This window comes from Girardinichthys multiradiatus, chromosome 15 (assembly GCF_021462225.1).
Source record: "Girardinichthys multiradiatus isolate DD_20200921_A chromosome 15, DD_fGirMul_XY1, whole genome shotgun sequence".
Classification (NCBI taxonomy): Eukaryota; Metazoa; Chordata; class Actinopteri; order Cyprinodontiformes; family Goodeidae; genus Girardinichthys; species Girardinichthys multiradiatus.
This window is the reverse complement of record NC_061808.1, coordinates 27,496,309-27,510,827: the sequence shown is the minus strand read 5'-3', so window position 1 is coordinate 27,510,827 and position 14,519 is coordinate 27,496,309. Positions and strand designations below refer to the sequence as shown.

At 42.2% G+C, this 14,519-nt stretch overlaps 1 protein-coding gene across 1 annotated transcript in view; it reads left to right on the top strand.

Annotated features, from left to right (window-relative positions):
* Window positions 1-13,822, top strand: part of bcl11bb (BAF chromatin remodeling complex subunit BCL11B b) — a 37,551-nt gene extending 23,729 nt beyond the window's left edge. The window contains exon 3 of the mRNA XM_047388132.1: window positions 8,701-13,822. Within this exon, the coding sequence (XP_047244088.1) occupies window positions 8,701-10,754 (2,054 nt within the window). The 3' untranslated portion in view covers window positions 10,755-13,822. The remainder of the gene's footprint in view (window positions 1-8,700) is intronic.
* The last annotated feature ends 697 nt before the right edge of the window (window positions 13,823-14,519 follow it).

The window sequence follows — 14,519 nt, the reverse complement described above, 5'->3', positions numbered from 1 at the left end:
ACTGATATACACTGCAGCCTACCAGGTCAAAAGTCATTGATCGCCTTCTTCACGTTCTTCCTGCGCACTGAAACCGTCAAAGTCCTGTTCTCCAGGGTCCAAATTGAACAGCCTCAGGATCTTGTCACTCACTTCAACCTCTTCGTTGACGCTCTCACTTTAGCGCACCCGGTCCCCTTAATCACGCTGCAGTCCAGCCTTTCGAAACCCGTTGGTGATTTTCCATGTTGATGAGGGTGAATATGAATGACTGATTTACAATACCGGTAATTGAATTGTGAAAGTGCTATTGGTTTATCGCACAAGTTCATTGGACCTCTTTGAACTACTCATCAATTTCATTGGTCTACTGTTACCAAGCAAAATGTTTTTGGTGGCATGAAAAAAAAGCACACAAAAAAATACATGCATTAGCCGCACCGTTGTATAGGCCGCGGTGTTCAAAGTGTGGGAAAAAAGTAGCGGCTTATAGTCCGAAATTTATGGTAATTATAAGTTTCAGTTTGCTAATTTAGTTTGTCCTCCTTTGTTAAAAAGAAACAAGAATTGCTTTGTGATTAAGCCACGACGCGCTACAGAAATAGTAATAAAGTTTTTGAAATCGATTCTAACAAATGTAAACCGTTTCCCTGACAACCACAACTGAGATGTGTCGTTCATTGGGAATGACTGCTTTAGGGTTAAGAATCTCAGCTGGATAGTAAATTCTGCTTCAGCCTTACCACCAATAGTGAACTAGTTAGAGCTGCGTACAAACTTAAATTCTTCCCTCAAAAGAGAAACTTTCTGGCAGGTCTAATTGCAGTTCCTAAATCATATATTCAACATTACAGCTCTCTGCTGAACACCACACATGGCAAATTAGATTAGCCAACCAAAATCACAAGCTCAATTTTAATCAGAATGTTTTGGTAGGATTTGTTTCCAACATATATTGTTAGAATTTTGTTTTTTATGAACATTACATCTATAACTAGTATGCTTAATTTCAATTTGAATTATTTGGGGTTAATACTCATTGCTCGCCAAAATTCCTTTTTTACCGTGCAGGAAAAAGTTAAACAACAGGGATTAGATCATGACTATTATCCTGCCCTGACTCTAGTGGATTTAACAGCGTTTGTGAGGGGAGAGAGAATAAAGTTTTAATGGGGTTCTGCAAGCTGGTAGGGCTCCCGCACCATTCAAGGCCTTGCATGTTTCTTCCTGTGGGCTCCCAGTTAAGCAGGACCGGCTACTCAGCTTTAGTGGGCAGAACCCAGCTGGGAACCATTACTGCATGGCCCTCTCTGTGAATGAATAGGCATATAGCATGCAAACACATATACACAAACACCACAAACTGCACCACAAAAGAGCCACTGTCTGTAATGCAACGTGTGAGAAAAGGAACGTTCCTGGGAGCTTTTGCAACAGCAAATGAGCACAACACATTATGATGTGATGCCTAAACAGTTATAACATTTATAAATATTATGTATAAGTAGTTTAATTATTCATACTATAATACATTAAACAAATATGCATGATGGATACCATGTATAAAATGACATTTACATGACATTTTGAGATTCCACAAAGCAAAATTCACGCAAATGAAAGTCAATTTTATGTTCTGTGCCAGTATTCCTGGGGCTCATTTGGATGTAAAACCTTAAACACTGTGCATATCTACACAGCCAGTCTCTGTTTTATTAAGTCAATTTGAGTTTTCTGTCATAAGATGCATTTATTTTCCCCAAATATTAGTTGCTTTTCCTATCTTTTAGAAATGTTTGCCATTTTTTTCCCATCTGTGCAAATATTTTTAGTTAGTGGACAACAGTACCTTTATTTCCACACTGGCTGCCTACTTCTGACAGTTTTTGACTTTTTGACTTTTTTCCATTTGAAGTTTTTCCTGACTTCTGACATGTCTTTCCCAGTGCTTGGCCTTAATGTCTTTAATCTTCTTCTCCATCTTGCTCCTTTCTTTTACATCTTCTTTTAACCGCAAGCACGGCTGAGTGTCGTCCATTTGTCAGCCTTGCGTGATAGGCAGCAGACCCCACAAGAGTGTGCGTGTACCCCCACTTCCCCATCCAAACTTGACCCACACAGATGCATTTTGTTGGAGCTGATGGCAATGAGTCAGGCTTAGAGAAATGCCACAGAGAGCTTAGCTAATGCACTTCATGAAGCTCCCTTTTTTCTTCTCATTCTCTCTGGTTTTGTTTTCTTCTCATTCTCTCTGTTTTTGTCTGTATTGCTTCCTCGCCTGAAGTTGTAGCTCTTCACTGACAGAGAGGTCTTGCCAGTCATTTTGCACAGCACATCCCCTGTGTCCTTCTTGCCTAATGGCAGCAACATGCTCCCTCAGTCACACCACACGAGTGCCTCCTCCTCTTGTGCATTGTTTTGCAGCCGGACCTACTTGCTGTTTTCTGCCTGTTTGTGTTTGCATGCCTACGATCAAGCTGTTGGAGAAACCTGATCCCTTTTTATTGTTCATTTGACCCACATCCCAGAAGGAATGAGGGTCAGGGTGGAGTACCCAGATACTTTGGACAGGTGCTCGGTGTGTATGTGAAGGAAAAGGGAGATGGGACAGAGTAAAAAAAGTTGAGATAAGGGAAAAAGTAAAACAGAATAAATAGTTTTTGCATTGCTTTAGGGCCCACTGACTTTTTGCAGCAATCTCTTTAAGGAGTGCTGTTGCTTTAAATCTTCTCTCAGGCAATCAGGCATTTCAGCTGGTCATATTGGTTGCAGACACACACAGATGTATATGGTTAACAGGCCAAAGCTGCTATGAGTTAGCATGGAGCCAGTCACACTGTGTGAGAGCCGTACCCCCGACTGCCACCCTCCACCCTCCACGTTCCTTCGTTCTTTCTTTCTTTCTTTCTTTCTTTCTTTATTTCTTTCTTTCTTTACTACATTGCTGTGACATTACTATCCTTGCTGTCCTCTTGGCCAAACACACACACACACACACACACACACACACACACACACACACTGTGGCCCCTGATTAGTCTTCTTCATGACAAACAAGCCGTCAAAGCTGAGGGGAGAAACACGTAGAAGGTGAAGGAGGAGGAGTGGGATGAATGGGAGAGCTGGCGGGGAACGGAGCAGAGGTGCAACGGGGGGGCAAGGGGTGAGGTGAGTAGGCTGGGACCCCTGGGGACCCCTAGATCACAGCCATGCTAATGAGGAGCTGCTTCGCCAGCAGCAGAGGTGTCAGCTAAAGCCCTGACAGGTGCACATGCACGTACTCCCAGGGATTGTACAGGGGTATGTGTGTGTGAACAAAGAGAGTGTGTGTATTGGATGCATGTTTGTGTGCGTGCACAGAAAACAGAGGAGGGGCTGCAGGGGCAGGTTTACGTCCCAGTGGCCTAGCCTGCGGGCGGCTTTGTTCTGTATGCAAATGTGTCGCCCTGGCATGCTGTCGCCCTTGATGAAATGCTGGAGCGGTGAGGCGCACCTGAACCTCAGGAATGTTGCAGCGTTCACTCGCACTTGTGACACCTTCTGTAGGACATCCTCGTCATCTACTCCTTAACAGCCAACACCTGCACTGCTGTGTCCTGTGTCTATATTAATGCAACATTGTTCAGCACAGTCTGTTCTGCTAGATGTCAGATAACTCACCCTGTAAGCTCTAGAGTCCACAAAATGCACTCAGATGCTGATTTCTTTGTTTAAGAGCCACAGTGATGTGCTGAAGCATTCGTAACCCATTAACTTTTCATATTTTTGTCATGTTCAAACCTCAAACTTTATTTGGTTTTCAAAGTCGTTTTACAAGTAAAATTAAAAACGTGTGGTGCGCATTTATGTTCAGTACCCCTGAATTAACAGTTTGTAGAGCTAGTTTTATTCCACCAGCTTTGCACATCTAGAAACGAAAATGTTTGCTTAATTTTCCCTGCAAAACAGCTCAGCCTTAGTCAGGTTGAATGGATACAAATACATGCGCACATTTTTTTGAAAACCATTCACAATTATGCACTATTTTGTGTTGGTCTTGTGTTGCAACATGGCAACATGTGAAAACGGCTGTGAATAGTTTTGCAAAGCACTGTATTTTTTGTACAGCTACGTGAAAGGAGAAGAGTCATCATGGTCTACTTCCTGACCCGCTCTCTTGTAGAATACTGACCCTGTAGAATTCTTTTCTTCTGTGGGCCTCCTGAAGGGCCCTCTGGATTTGATAATCTGATAAAGGCCACAAAGTATAAATGGAGGGACCTCAAGCTTTAAAATACAAATCAGAAATAACATGTCAGCTTTCCAGAATGGCATATGTGATTTCCTTAGTTAGACAGAAAGCCACATAGCCACACCATATGTCTGGTTTGTACGTCAGCTCTACCAGACTAACGCCACCATTGCTACACTAGCCATATGCAAACAGTCACTACCATGGCTTCCCTTTATACACTGGCATTTTGTTTGTACTTTTTAAGGCAAAATAATGACTATAAAAGGCAATCTGGAAAGAATAAAATCTGATGTAAAGCTCAGATCTCAGTCCCTGTAGACTGGGTTAATTGGCCCTAGTGGTTTAGTAAAAAAAAAACAACAAAAAAACAACGCAGGAGAGAGGGAGAGCATTATTACTGGCCCACCTCAGCTTCCATGCATGTGCCAATGCTTTAATAACTTCCTCCAGGCCTCCTGGCCCTTAGCCCTTGTTTCCTTGTGCAGGACAAAGAGCTGCCCCTCTGAGCTGGTCTCAGGTCTGCATTGTGAATGTCCTCCCCTGTTTTCATGTGATAGCCTGCCAGCGTGAACACCTGGGCAGAGAAATAACAGATAGTCCCCTTTTAGATGAATTCCATTACAGCAAAGCGTTTACAAATTGCTGGCAAACTGACAAAAAGCAGCAAAATGCAGTGTAGCGTATTACTGAATCATGCTGCGACTCCATTTCATTTAACCTCTCATCTAAGCCTCATTCACAAACACACACACATGCGGGACTGTGTGTGTCGGTGCGCATACGGTGTGGCGGGGTAAATTGGGTGATTAGGTCCAGCATTGGTGACTGCGTTGAGAGGAGGACATAACTGTTCTAACTGGCAGTTGACCTCAGTGGTCAGCTGGGGAAAGGTCTAGGGCTGCATGTCGAGCAGGCGACTGTAATTACCACAAACTGAAGCATGACATGACCCACCATGATCCCTTAATGAGGGCTTGTATTGGCCAGACAGGTGAATGCCAACCCTCTCTCAGCATTTAGCTTTCTTTCTGTGAATTTACGTTATAAAAAGGAAGTTTGGAGGATATTAAATATTGGCTTAAATATCTATCTATCTATATCTATATCTATATATATATATAGATATTGATATATCAAGCATATTAGTTTGTAAATGTAATGTCATATTTTCTTCCTGTAACAAATCCTACCTATACTTTGACAAAATTTGACTGAAGCTGTTGGTTTATAAGTGAATATATGACTTTAGTAAATGTTGATATAAGATGCTATATTAGTCAAGGGACTGCCATAAAACCTTGCTGCTGAGAAAGAGCTTGTGTTAAAGCAAGAATTTAAGCAACTTCACTCATAGACAATCGTCATCAATGACATTAGCTGAGAATGATAGGGGAAAGGTTAACATGCTACATTATCACAATTTATTCATAAGGTTCGTTATTACTTCAGTTGCACTTACTACCTCGATCATTGACCAGTTCTTATTTTTCTTTTTTTATGAGGGGAAAAAAATCACATAAGGGAAATTATCCCAATAATTAGTTAGAATTTTGCTAATTTTGTTGGTAAGTACATTTTAGAAACTGTAAAATAATTATATACAGTATGTCTTTTAGCTAATACACAAAGCTACAAGTTGTTTCCAAACAGAGCCAGCCAAAGGCATAGGCAAGTTTGGCTGTTGGAGGCCCCAATGAGAGCTCTACTTCTTACAATGATGTTAAAACTTTAAATGTGTCTTACTTTCATTAAGAATGACCCTACTTTACAAATTTGATTGAAAGGATGACAAATAGCAAATTTTAATAAAGCTACTTTAGCAACAGCATTAGTGTTGAAGTCAAGTTTGCTTGATATGAGAACTTCTTAACCCTGAGGTTGCTGCTGAGGGTTTAAGAGGAAAAGACACATTTTATGCCTTAATTACAAATGATTTATCATTTTGTGTTTCTTTTGAACATTGGAGGACCCACCAGACAACCAAAATTATCTAAATAATTAGAATTTAACTTATTTAGTTAAGTAAATACATTAAAACTAGTTGAAATGGGACCATATTATTTAAATGTCTTTTAGCTTTTGGTGTTTATCCTCTAAATTATTCATCAAAATCTACCCCTAAAAAATTATGCAAATTGTTACACCAATTGTATTGATTAACTTGTAACACTTTGTTTTATTAGAGTCTGGTTTAGCATTTTTTCCACACTGTGTTTCTGTCCTCCCCCCTGTTGCTCACTTGCTTGTTTAGGAAGTTGATGAAATTTGTCTTTGTCCGTCATTAAGCAGCCACCATTGACTGCCACTCTATTAGCTGCCACGCTTCCTTTAGCAGCATATGGTGCGCCTGTGTAAGATATGACAAGATGCAAATTTGTTGCTACAGTGATGGTGGGGCTAGGAGGCTATGGGGATGGTGGTTTTTTGATTGGTTTATTTGGATTCGTACCCTTAGTACAGATTTTAAAGTGACTAAAAAAGAAAGAATGGAAAAACATCAAGTAGATCATCAAACCCTTTTCAGTCCTATATAGTTATTGATCCTTCAGTTGCTGAGATAATGCATCTCTATCCCTGGGGGGGCATGTAAATAGCATCTGTGTGTGTGCTGTGGTGTGTGCGCCCAAGCCGGCCAGGTCCCTTAAAGACAAACCCCTCTTCGCCCCCCACCCCCCGCGCGCACCTCTCTTCTCCCCATCCAAGCTGTTAAGCTGTCCAGCTCTCCGCTGCCAAGCGGCCGTGTGATGCTTAGCCAAACTAAACACGGGCAGGCAGTCCGCCACTCGCCCTACACACGCACTGTGCCATGCATGTACGAACACAAAAAACACATCCATGCACATGTTCCCACACACGCACAAATGGTGGCCTCCGCACACACATGCAAACACGCTACACATATTAGTAGCAGGAGTCAGGTCGTGTCCCAACCCACACAAATAGTGAAAGTGACGGCTGCACCAGAGCACCGCTAATAGCAGAGAAAAACTGACTGAATCAGTAAATGAGCCCCTCATTAACTTCTTCTGACCCTTTCTCCCTAGAGGCATGCCAAACCAATCACAGCGCCAAATCAGCTTCCTGTACCAGACACTGATCCAACATCAGCTTTCGCTCATCTGCTCTCCTCAGAGCACAGTGAGAATATGTGAATTTGTGAGTGAAAAGATGTAGACTGTGGAGTAGAGAGAACATATTCCTGAGCATTTACCAGTGTCCGCATGTGTGTGTGTGTTTTACATTTCATAACAAAGGGTGGCTTTGAGGCAGTCAGCCATCTTACGGACTCTTTTGTTGATCACATAAAACTCTGGCCAAGCCTAACTTCTCTGGCTTTGTGTTGGCCCCTCCGGGTTTAAAGCTCTGGGACAACTGTACCAACTTGACTTCACTTGCGGTAGCTGCTGATCATAAAGTAGATTCAGATGCCTTACAAGCAAACCCAGGATTGTGGAAATGCCTCTTCAGGACAAGTCTGTGTTCAATTAGATGAACCTCTACCGAGGTTCTTTTTTTTTATGAGTCAAAAGTAGGCTGACAGGACCACGCCACAGTGACTGATAGATTCATATGACATTATTAAGTCACAGCATTTAAAGGGGTAATTTGTCAGCGAGTGGCACTCGGTTTTCAGAGCATGGAGCCACAACAGATCTCTTTACAGTCCCCCGTAACTACACCAGTGACGCAGAGATCCATTTAATGTGGACACAGTTTTAAAACCAGCAGTATTTTTATTTACTCATCAGCTCTATCTCTTGTCTGGTCTGTGCTTTTAAGTTTTTCTCTTTGTCACACTCTCTGTCTCCATCCCCTACCCCCACCCCTAATATCTTCTGTTTTTTACCCAATTGTTCGCTCCCGGGTTTCCATATGGAAATGACAGAATTGACGAGATGGATCTGTATATTAAAGCCCTGCTGACATTAGAATTTGCATAATGTGTCATGGCCTAAGGGCAATACCTGCCACCTATATTAGCCTGTAGAAGCACACCCTTTCTTATGAAGCCTCATAACACAACGTGCAAACAGAAAGCTCATCTTACACTTCAGTCTCAGTGCAATAAATTTTCCCAAATGCCTCACGTGTTCATACACAGATTCAAAATGCAAAGGTTGGTTTGTTCTCAGCACTGAAACAGAATGCAACTGGGCTTTTTTTCCGTGTCACTTAAAGATATGTCACCTCTTATCTAAAAGGCGCCTTCAGTCCTGATCATGGGTTGGGAATTTATAAGTAGTTATAAACTTGAAACTCCCAAACATAGCTAAAACAGAGCAGGTCTTTTGGATGAAAGGTGAAACGTTTTTAAGAAATACTAAGATAAGTCCAGTTTCCTCCTTTTTTGGAACCTAGTAATGCCATGTTCTTGTCAACCGAGAGTCTACACCAATGTTAAGTTTGGTTTGGTTGTTGAATAAAAAGGTTTTTTGTACATTATATGTGTTTTTTACAACAGTTTGTCTTTTTCTCTTGACCTGCAGATAAAGACGAACCATCCAGCTACATCTGTACTACCTGTAAGCAGACCTTCACCAGCGCCTGGTTCCTGCTTCAGCATGCCCAGCACACTCATGGCATCCGCATCTATCTCGACAACCATCTGGCCAACTGCTCTTTCACTCCCCGCATGGCTCTGCCTCCTCCCCCGGGAGCCGATGCCTTGCCCCGCTCCCCTCTCCCTACTTTCCTTGGAGACACCAACAACCCATTTCACCTCCTCCGCATGGCTGCGCCCTTGCTCAGGGAACATCCCCACCCTCCAGGGTACATGGAGACTCGGCTGCCTGCAACACCTCCCTTTGTTAGCCCTCCTCCTCCCCCTAGACCACCTCTAGAGCGACTGGGCCCAGAGGAAATGGGGCTGCTGTCACAGCACCCCAGTGCCTTTGAGAGGGTGATGAGAATGACCCCCATGGAGCCTCCTTCCATGGACTTCTCCCGTCGTCTGAGAGAACTAGCGGGCAACACAACCAATAACGGCGGGCCCACACCTCCTCTGTCACCAAACCGCGTGCCACCAATGCACCGCCTGCTGAGTCCGACACTTTTCCAGCCTGGTGCCAAGCCCCCAACATTTATCACCTATGTCCCACAGCCACCCACATCTCAGGGTGGGCATGGCTCCTCCAGCCCTCCAGACACACAGGGTCAGAATCAGGCCCCTGGGAAGTCCAAATCCTGTGAGTTCTGTGGCAAGATCTTCAAGTTTCAGAGTAACCTAATTGTCCATAGACGCAGCCACACAGGAGAGAGGCCCTACAAGTGTCATCTGTGTGATCATGCCTGCTCCCAGGCCAGCAAACTTAAAAGGCACATGAAAACACATATGCACAACAAGTCTGGGAACATGAGTGGCTCTCCAGAACAGGGAAGTCGTGGAGAGGAAGGAGAAAGTGAAGGGAAAATCATAGAGGGAGACGGAAGGGTGATGGAGATGGAGAATGAGGAAGAAGAGGAAGAGGAGGAAGAAGAGGAAGAGGAAGAAGAGGAGGAGGAGGAAGAGCTACGGAACGGAGGTCGACTAGATTCCAACTTAAGTGAGGATTCCCAGGAATTCAGTCAGAATAGAGAAAACGGTCCCAGACAGTCCCATGAGGAGAAACCCATGAGTGGAGACAGAGTTAATGACAATGGCGGGATGGGAATCATGCACCCATACAACCACCTGGACAATCACCTTAGACTTAACCCTAACAAGAGAGTCTTGGAGAGGCAACCTAATGGAGACAGTGGAGAGAGGAATGAAGCTGAAAGAGAAAATGACAGGGAACCAGACAGAGAGCGAGAGGAGCAAGAGGATATTAGGCCTATAATGAATGGCAGGATCAGTGTAAGTGAAGCCGAGTCCTTTCCTGGGCTCTTTCAGCGTAGGCCCACTCCCATCACCAGCCTGAGCCCCTCTAACAACAAGAGGATCAAGATAGAGAAGGAGCAGTTGGATATTCCTCCAACCATACCTCTCATATCTCCAGAAAATGTCTACTCCCAGCTCCTGGCTGGCTACGCTGCTTCCCGCCACTTCATCAGAGAACCTTTCTTGGGGTTCACCGACTCCCGCCAGTCGCCATTCGCCACCTCCTCTGACCACTCCTCCTCAGAAAGCCTCCGCTTCTCCACTCCCCCAGGGGAAATGATAGAAGGCGGCAGTGCATCGGGGCGCAGCGGAAGCAGCACCCCTCACCTCCTGCGTGGACCTGGACCTGGCCGGCCTCCCAGTTCGAAAGATAAGCGAAACGACACCTGTGAGTACTGCGGCAAGGTGTTCAAGAACTGCAGCAATCTGACAGTCCACCGGCGCAGCCACACTGGGGAGCGGCCATACAAGTGCGACCTGTGCAGCTACGCCTGTGCCCAGAGCTCCAAGCTGACTCGCCACATGAAGACCCACGGCCAGTTTGGGAAGGAGGTGTATCGATGCGACATTTGCCACATGCCCTTCAGTGTCTACAGCACACTGGAGAAACACATGAAGAAATGGCATGGTGAACATTTGATGGCCAGTGAGGTCAAACTCGAGCAAGCGGACAGAGGTTAAGCCACCAGTGATAAGTTATAAAGCATACGGCATACAGTACACACACATCCTTGTTCTCTCCCACACATACACACACACACACACACACACACACACACACACACACACACACACACACACACACACACACACTATGCACTCATACATGCACACAAATCCCAACACCACTTCTTCAATGATGGGGTTTGGCTGGATTATCACTCTCTTGAAAAAAAAATTAAGATTGATGTTTATCATTTTTTCGTGTCACAGAAACTGCCACCTGAGAATATTACCAAATGGAAACTTTAATAACTTGTCTGAAATGCTCAACTGGGTGTTTCAAACAGTCTGAGGATTTTATCAGTTAAGAATCTATGGAGCCTTTCTACTGTGCAATAATTTCTGTATTTATTGGATTTTTGTAATGATATTTGGCATGTGCAGGTAAATCTTTGTGGGATTTCATATGGAGTTAGTTTTGAAATGTTCTAAAAAAACATTTTCTTTTTCTAAAATGCTATAACTGAGAAGACGTCACCGTTAATACAATGTTTAACTTTTTCCTTTAAGGAAGCTTGTTATCCTGTGAGAGTAAATTTGTGTGAAGCAGTTAGCTTTTAAAAGTAAAACAAAAAAATGATTTGTTTTCTATATTACCTGCAGCAGCGGATTACAATCCATTCCCTCATACAGGCCTAAAGCACTGAATGTCAGCCTGACAAAAAAAAAACATCCATTCTGGGTTTTAAAAATCCGATATTAGCTGAGAGATCTGGTAAGTTGGTCTTAATTTATTCAGGGAGCCTTGTCCTTTTAAAAAAATGGCAAAAAAATTGGAAAAATGGCAAAATGCAGTTACTGTATTAGTGTCCTTGCTGCAAAAAAGGACGTAAATAAAGGTTGCACTTAATGGAGATACCCTTAAACTGATGCTCAGTACATTCCTAATGTAGGATTAAACCACCATATTTAAAATGTTGAATAGATTAAAGACTACTTGCGATTAATGTGAGAACAGGAACAGTCCTTTTTATGGTTTGTAAATATTCTTTTTTATATGTTAATGTAGCCCTGACTGTAAATGAAAGATGGCCTAAATCTACACAATCAAAAGACCAGCTGCTTACAAATGCTACATGTAACCACCATCTATTGTTTTCTTCATCAAGCCCATCTCCAGTTCATTGTCAAAGGTCATTTAAGCAAAATTTACCTTCAAAACCGCTTCCTCTTGACAACTTAAACTGACTTTCTGTATTTTCATGGTGACCTGAGAAATGATTTTTAAGCGAAATTCATATCAAGATGTGTTACTTTGTGTTTCTCACCTCTTTGAGGTGCGCTCTGAGTCTCTCTCTGACGGCATCTTTTCACAGTTCACCTGCTCAGATTCATGCATTGGAGCTGCATTTTTAAAGGAATCCTGTTCATTCGCCTCACACAGTGATATGGGTTTAACTCCCTGTAACAGATTTTGAGACAGTGTGCCCGTACATGTCTTCCGGGGATTACTGTTTTTATTTTCTGCATCGTTCATCCTAAAATGAATCTGGTGGAACAACAAAAAAAAAAAAAGCCATATGAGTTATGATAATTTGGAGCACAGCGGCACTAGGGGATGGCCGAGCGACCTTGAGTAGGGCTATTCTTATAGCAAAAATGAAAGATTGGAGCTGGGAAATGAAGATGTGTGAGAAAGAAATAGAGGGAGAGAGAGCAAGACCTTGACTGGGGATAGTAGTCATTCAAATGAAATTGGAAGCATATGAAACATGTATTTTTTTCTGTACCCAAATGCACATTTACTGGCCACATCTTATAGCAGACCATCAGAGTGAGACAGAGCGAGCATGAGAGGGAGGGAGACAGAGGAGCCACATGAAAAGAGAATGAGGCTACATCTTTCATTTTAGCGCTGCAATACTCAGCCATTGAAATCATAATCACTTGAAAGTTTGACCTACCATTTTGGCCTATTGTCAGGTTTTATCTGCACCACTTCCCTTTGATAGATAAAAAGATATGCTGTGCTTTAAATGCAATTTCACTTTTTTTTTCTGGCAAATCTGAGAAAGAAAATTTTGTGGTCACAAAGAGCTCTGCATAAGCTACGCAGCTAGGTATATTTTGGTGAATTAACACAAAAGCGAAAGAGAGCTTGCTTACACGTGGTTATGCATGAATGCAAAAAAAAAAAGAAAAAAAAAAGAAATCAAGGTGCTTTTTAAACACGTCGTGTATTATTTCCCCCGTTCGGAGTGAGGCCGTGATGAGCCATGTAAACACACTCGGACGATGAACAGTGGAAAGCTCACAGAGACCCAGATCACACACGGACATTCAGTCTTACAATATGTTTACAGTGTTGAAGTATGCCATTAAGAAAATACGCTGTGTTAGTGTTGAAAATGATGCTAAAGTATTTTTTTTCTCCAATGTTCTCTCTGATAATTTGGCAGTTTTGTATGATTTTCCTGGTGGAGGGGATTTATCTACATTAATGTGTTTTGTATGATTGCTTGTTCACTGTATGGAAATTGTTTTATGTAAATGCTGTCATGGCAGATATTTTTTTTAACAACAGTGATGTCACTTTTGACTCCAGCTATTAGTTGTTTTTATATAATTTTTCATTTAAAAACTTTTCTTTTTCTTGAGTTATCCTTAGTGGATATAAAACAAAATGATTGAAAAAAAGAGGAAAATAATGCTGAAGAAAAAACCTTCAGGCAAATACAGTGGTTCTGTGCAGGAATTATTTTCCAAATCAATTTTAAAGGACTTTCATGGACTTTCATGGTCTTCTCCTCATGTTGGTTGAAGGTCTTGTGATGGCACTTACAGCTGTAATTTTGGATACATTTTCACTTTTCACTTTTCAACACTTTCACCTACACTCTTTGTACAAAAAAGTTTCCTTGTTCCTTTTTTTGTTTTTTGTTTCGAGGGTGGGGAGGGCATCATTGTGAAAAAAGTGTTTTCAGAACAGTACACATCTACTGTTTTGAACATATATGTATTTTTGTAATGTGTTGAAAAATCAATACAAGAAAGCCAACACTTCAATAAATGTTGCAATTGCTCTATGACAGAACCATCGTTTTTTATTCAAACCAGATCCCTTTCTGTGCAAGAGAATGTCATAATATCTATGACAAATATTGAAACGATGTTCTTTTGACTTTTAGGACTGTACATCAGATCAGTCTTAGTTAAATATTTATTTCCAATACACTGGAGACTTGGATCCTCGGTGGTGTGGCCTTATAACAAGGCTTCTGGTAAGCCTCTTAATTCATCTTGACCTTTCTCCCATGAGTTCGCATGTTGTTTCTCTAAAGTAATTGGCAGTAATAGTTCCATTATTTGCAGTAGAAAGATTATTGGGATTATAACCACTCATAAAATTGTTTTACGATGTGTCCACCTGCATCAATCCCATATGCTGGCAGGCCAAATTCATTATATTCCTGAAATGCATTCTGGGGCCACACAAACTCAATTCAAGGGCTGCAAATGGCCTGCAAGCCACATTTTGAACACCTCTGTTTTTGGATGGTTAAAATGTGCTGAATTGAATGGAGGGGTTGGAGGATTAGTCTGACTAGCAGCTCCCCCACTCTAAAGATTTCCTCATTTTCTACAAACTTATGATGAGTTGACATCTGTCTATTGCAGGTTAGGGAACTATCACTTACATTTTATTTACATCACATTGCAAAATCCAAACGATCTCTTTAACGATCTCCATTTTTCACCACATTTGAGTCTTTATGAGGATTG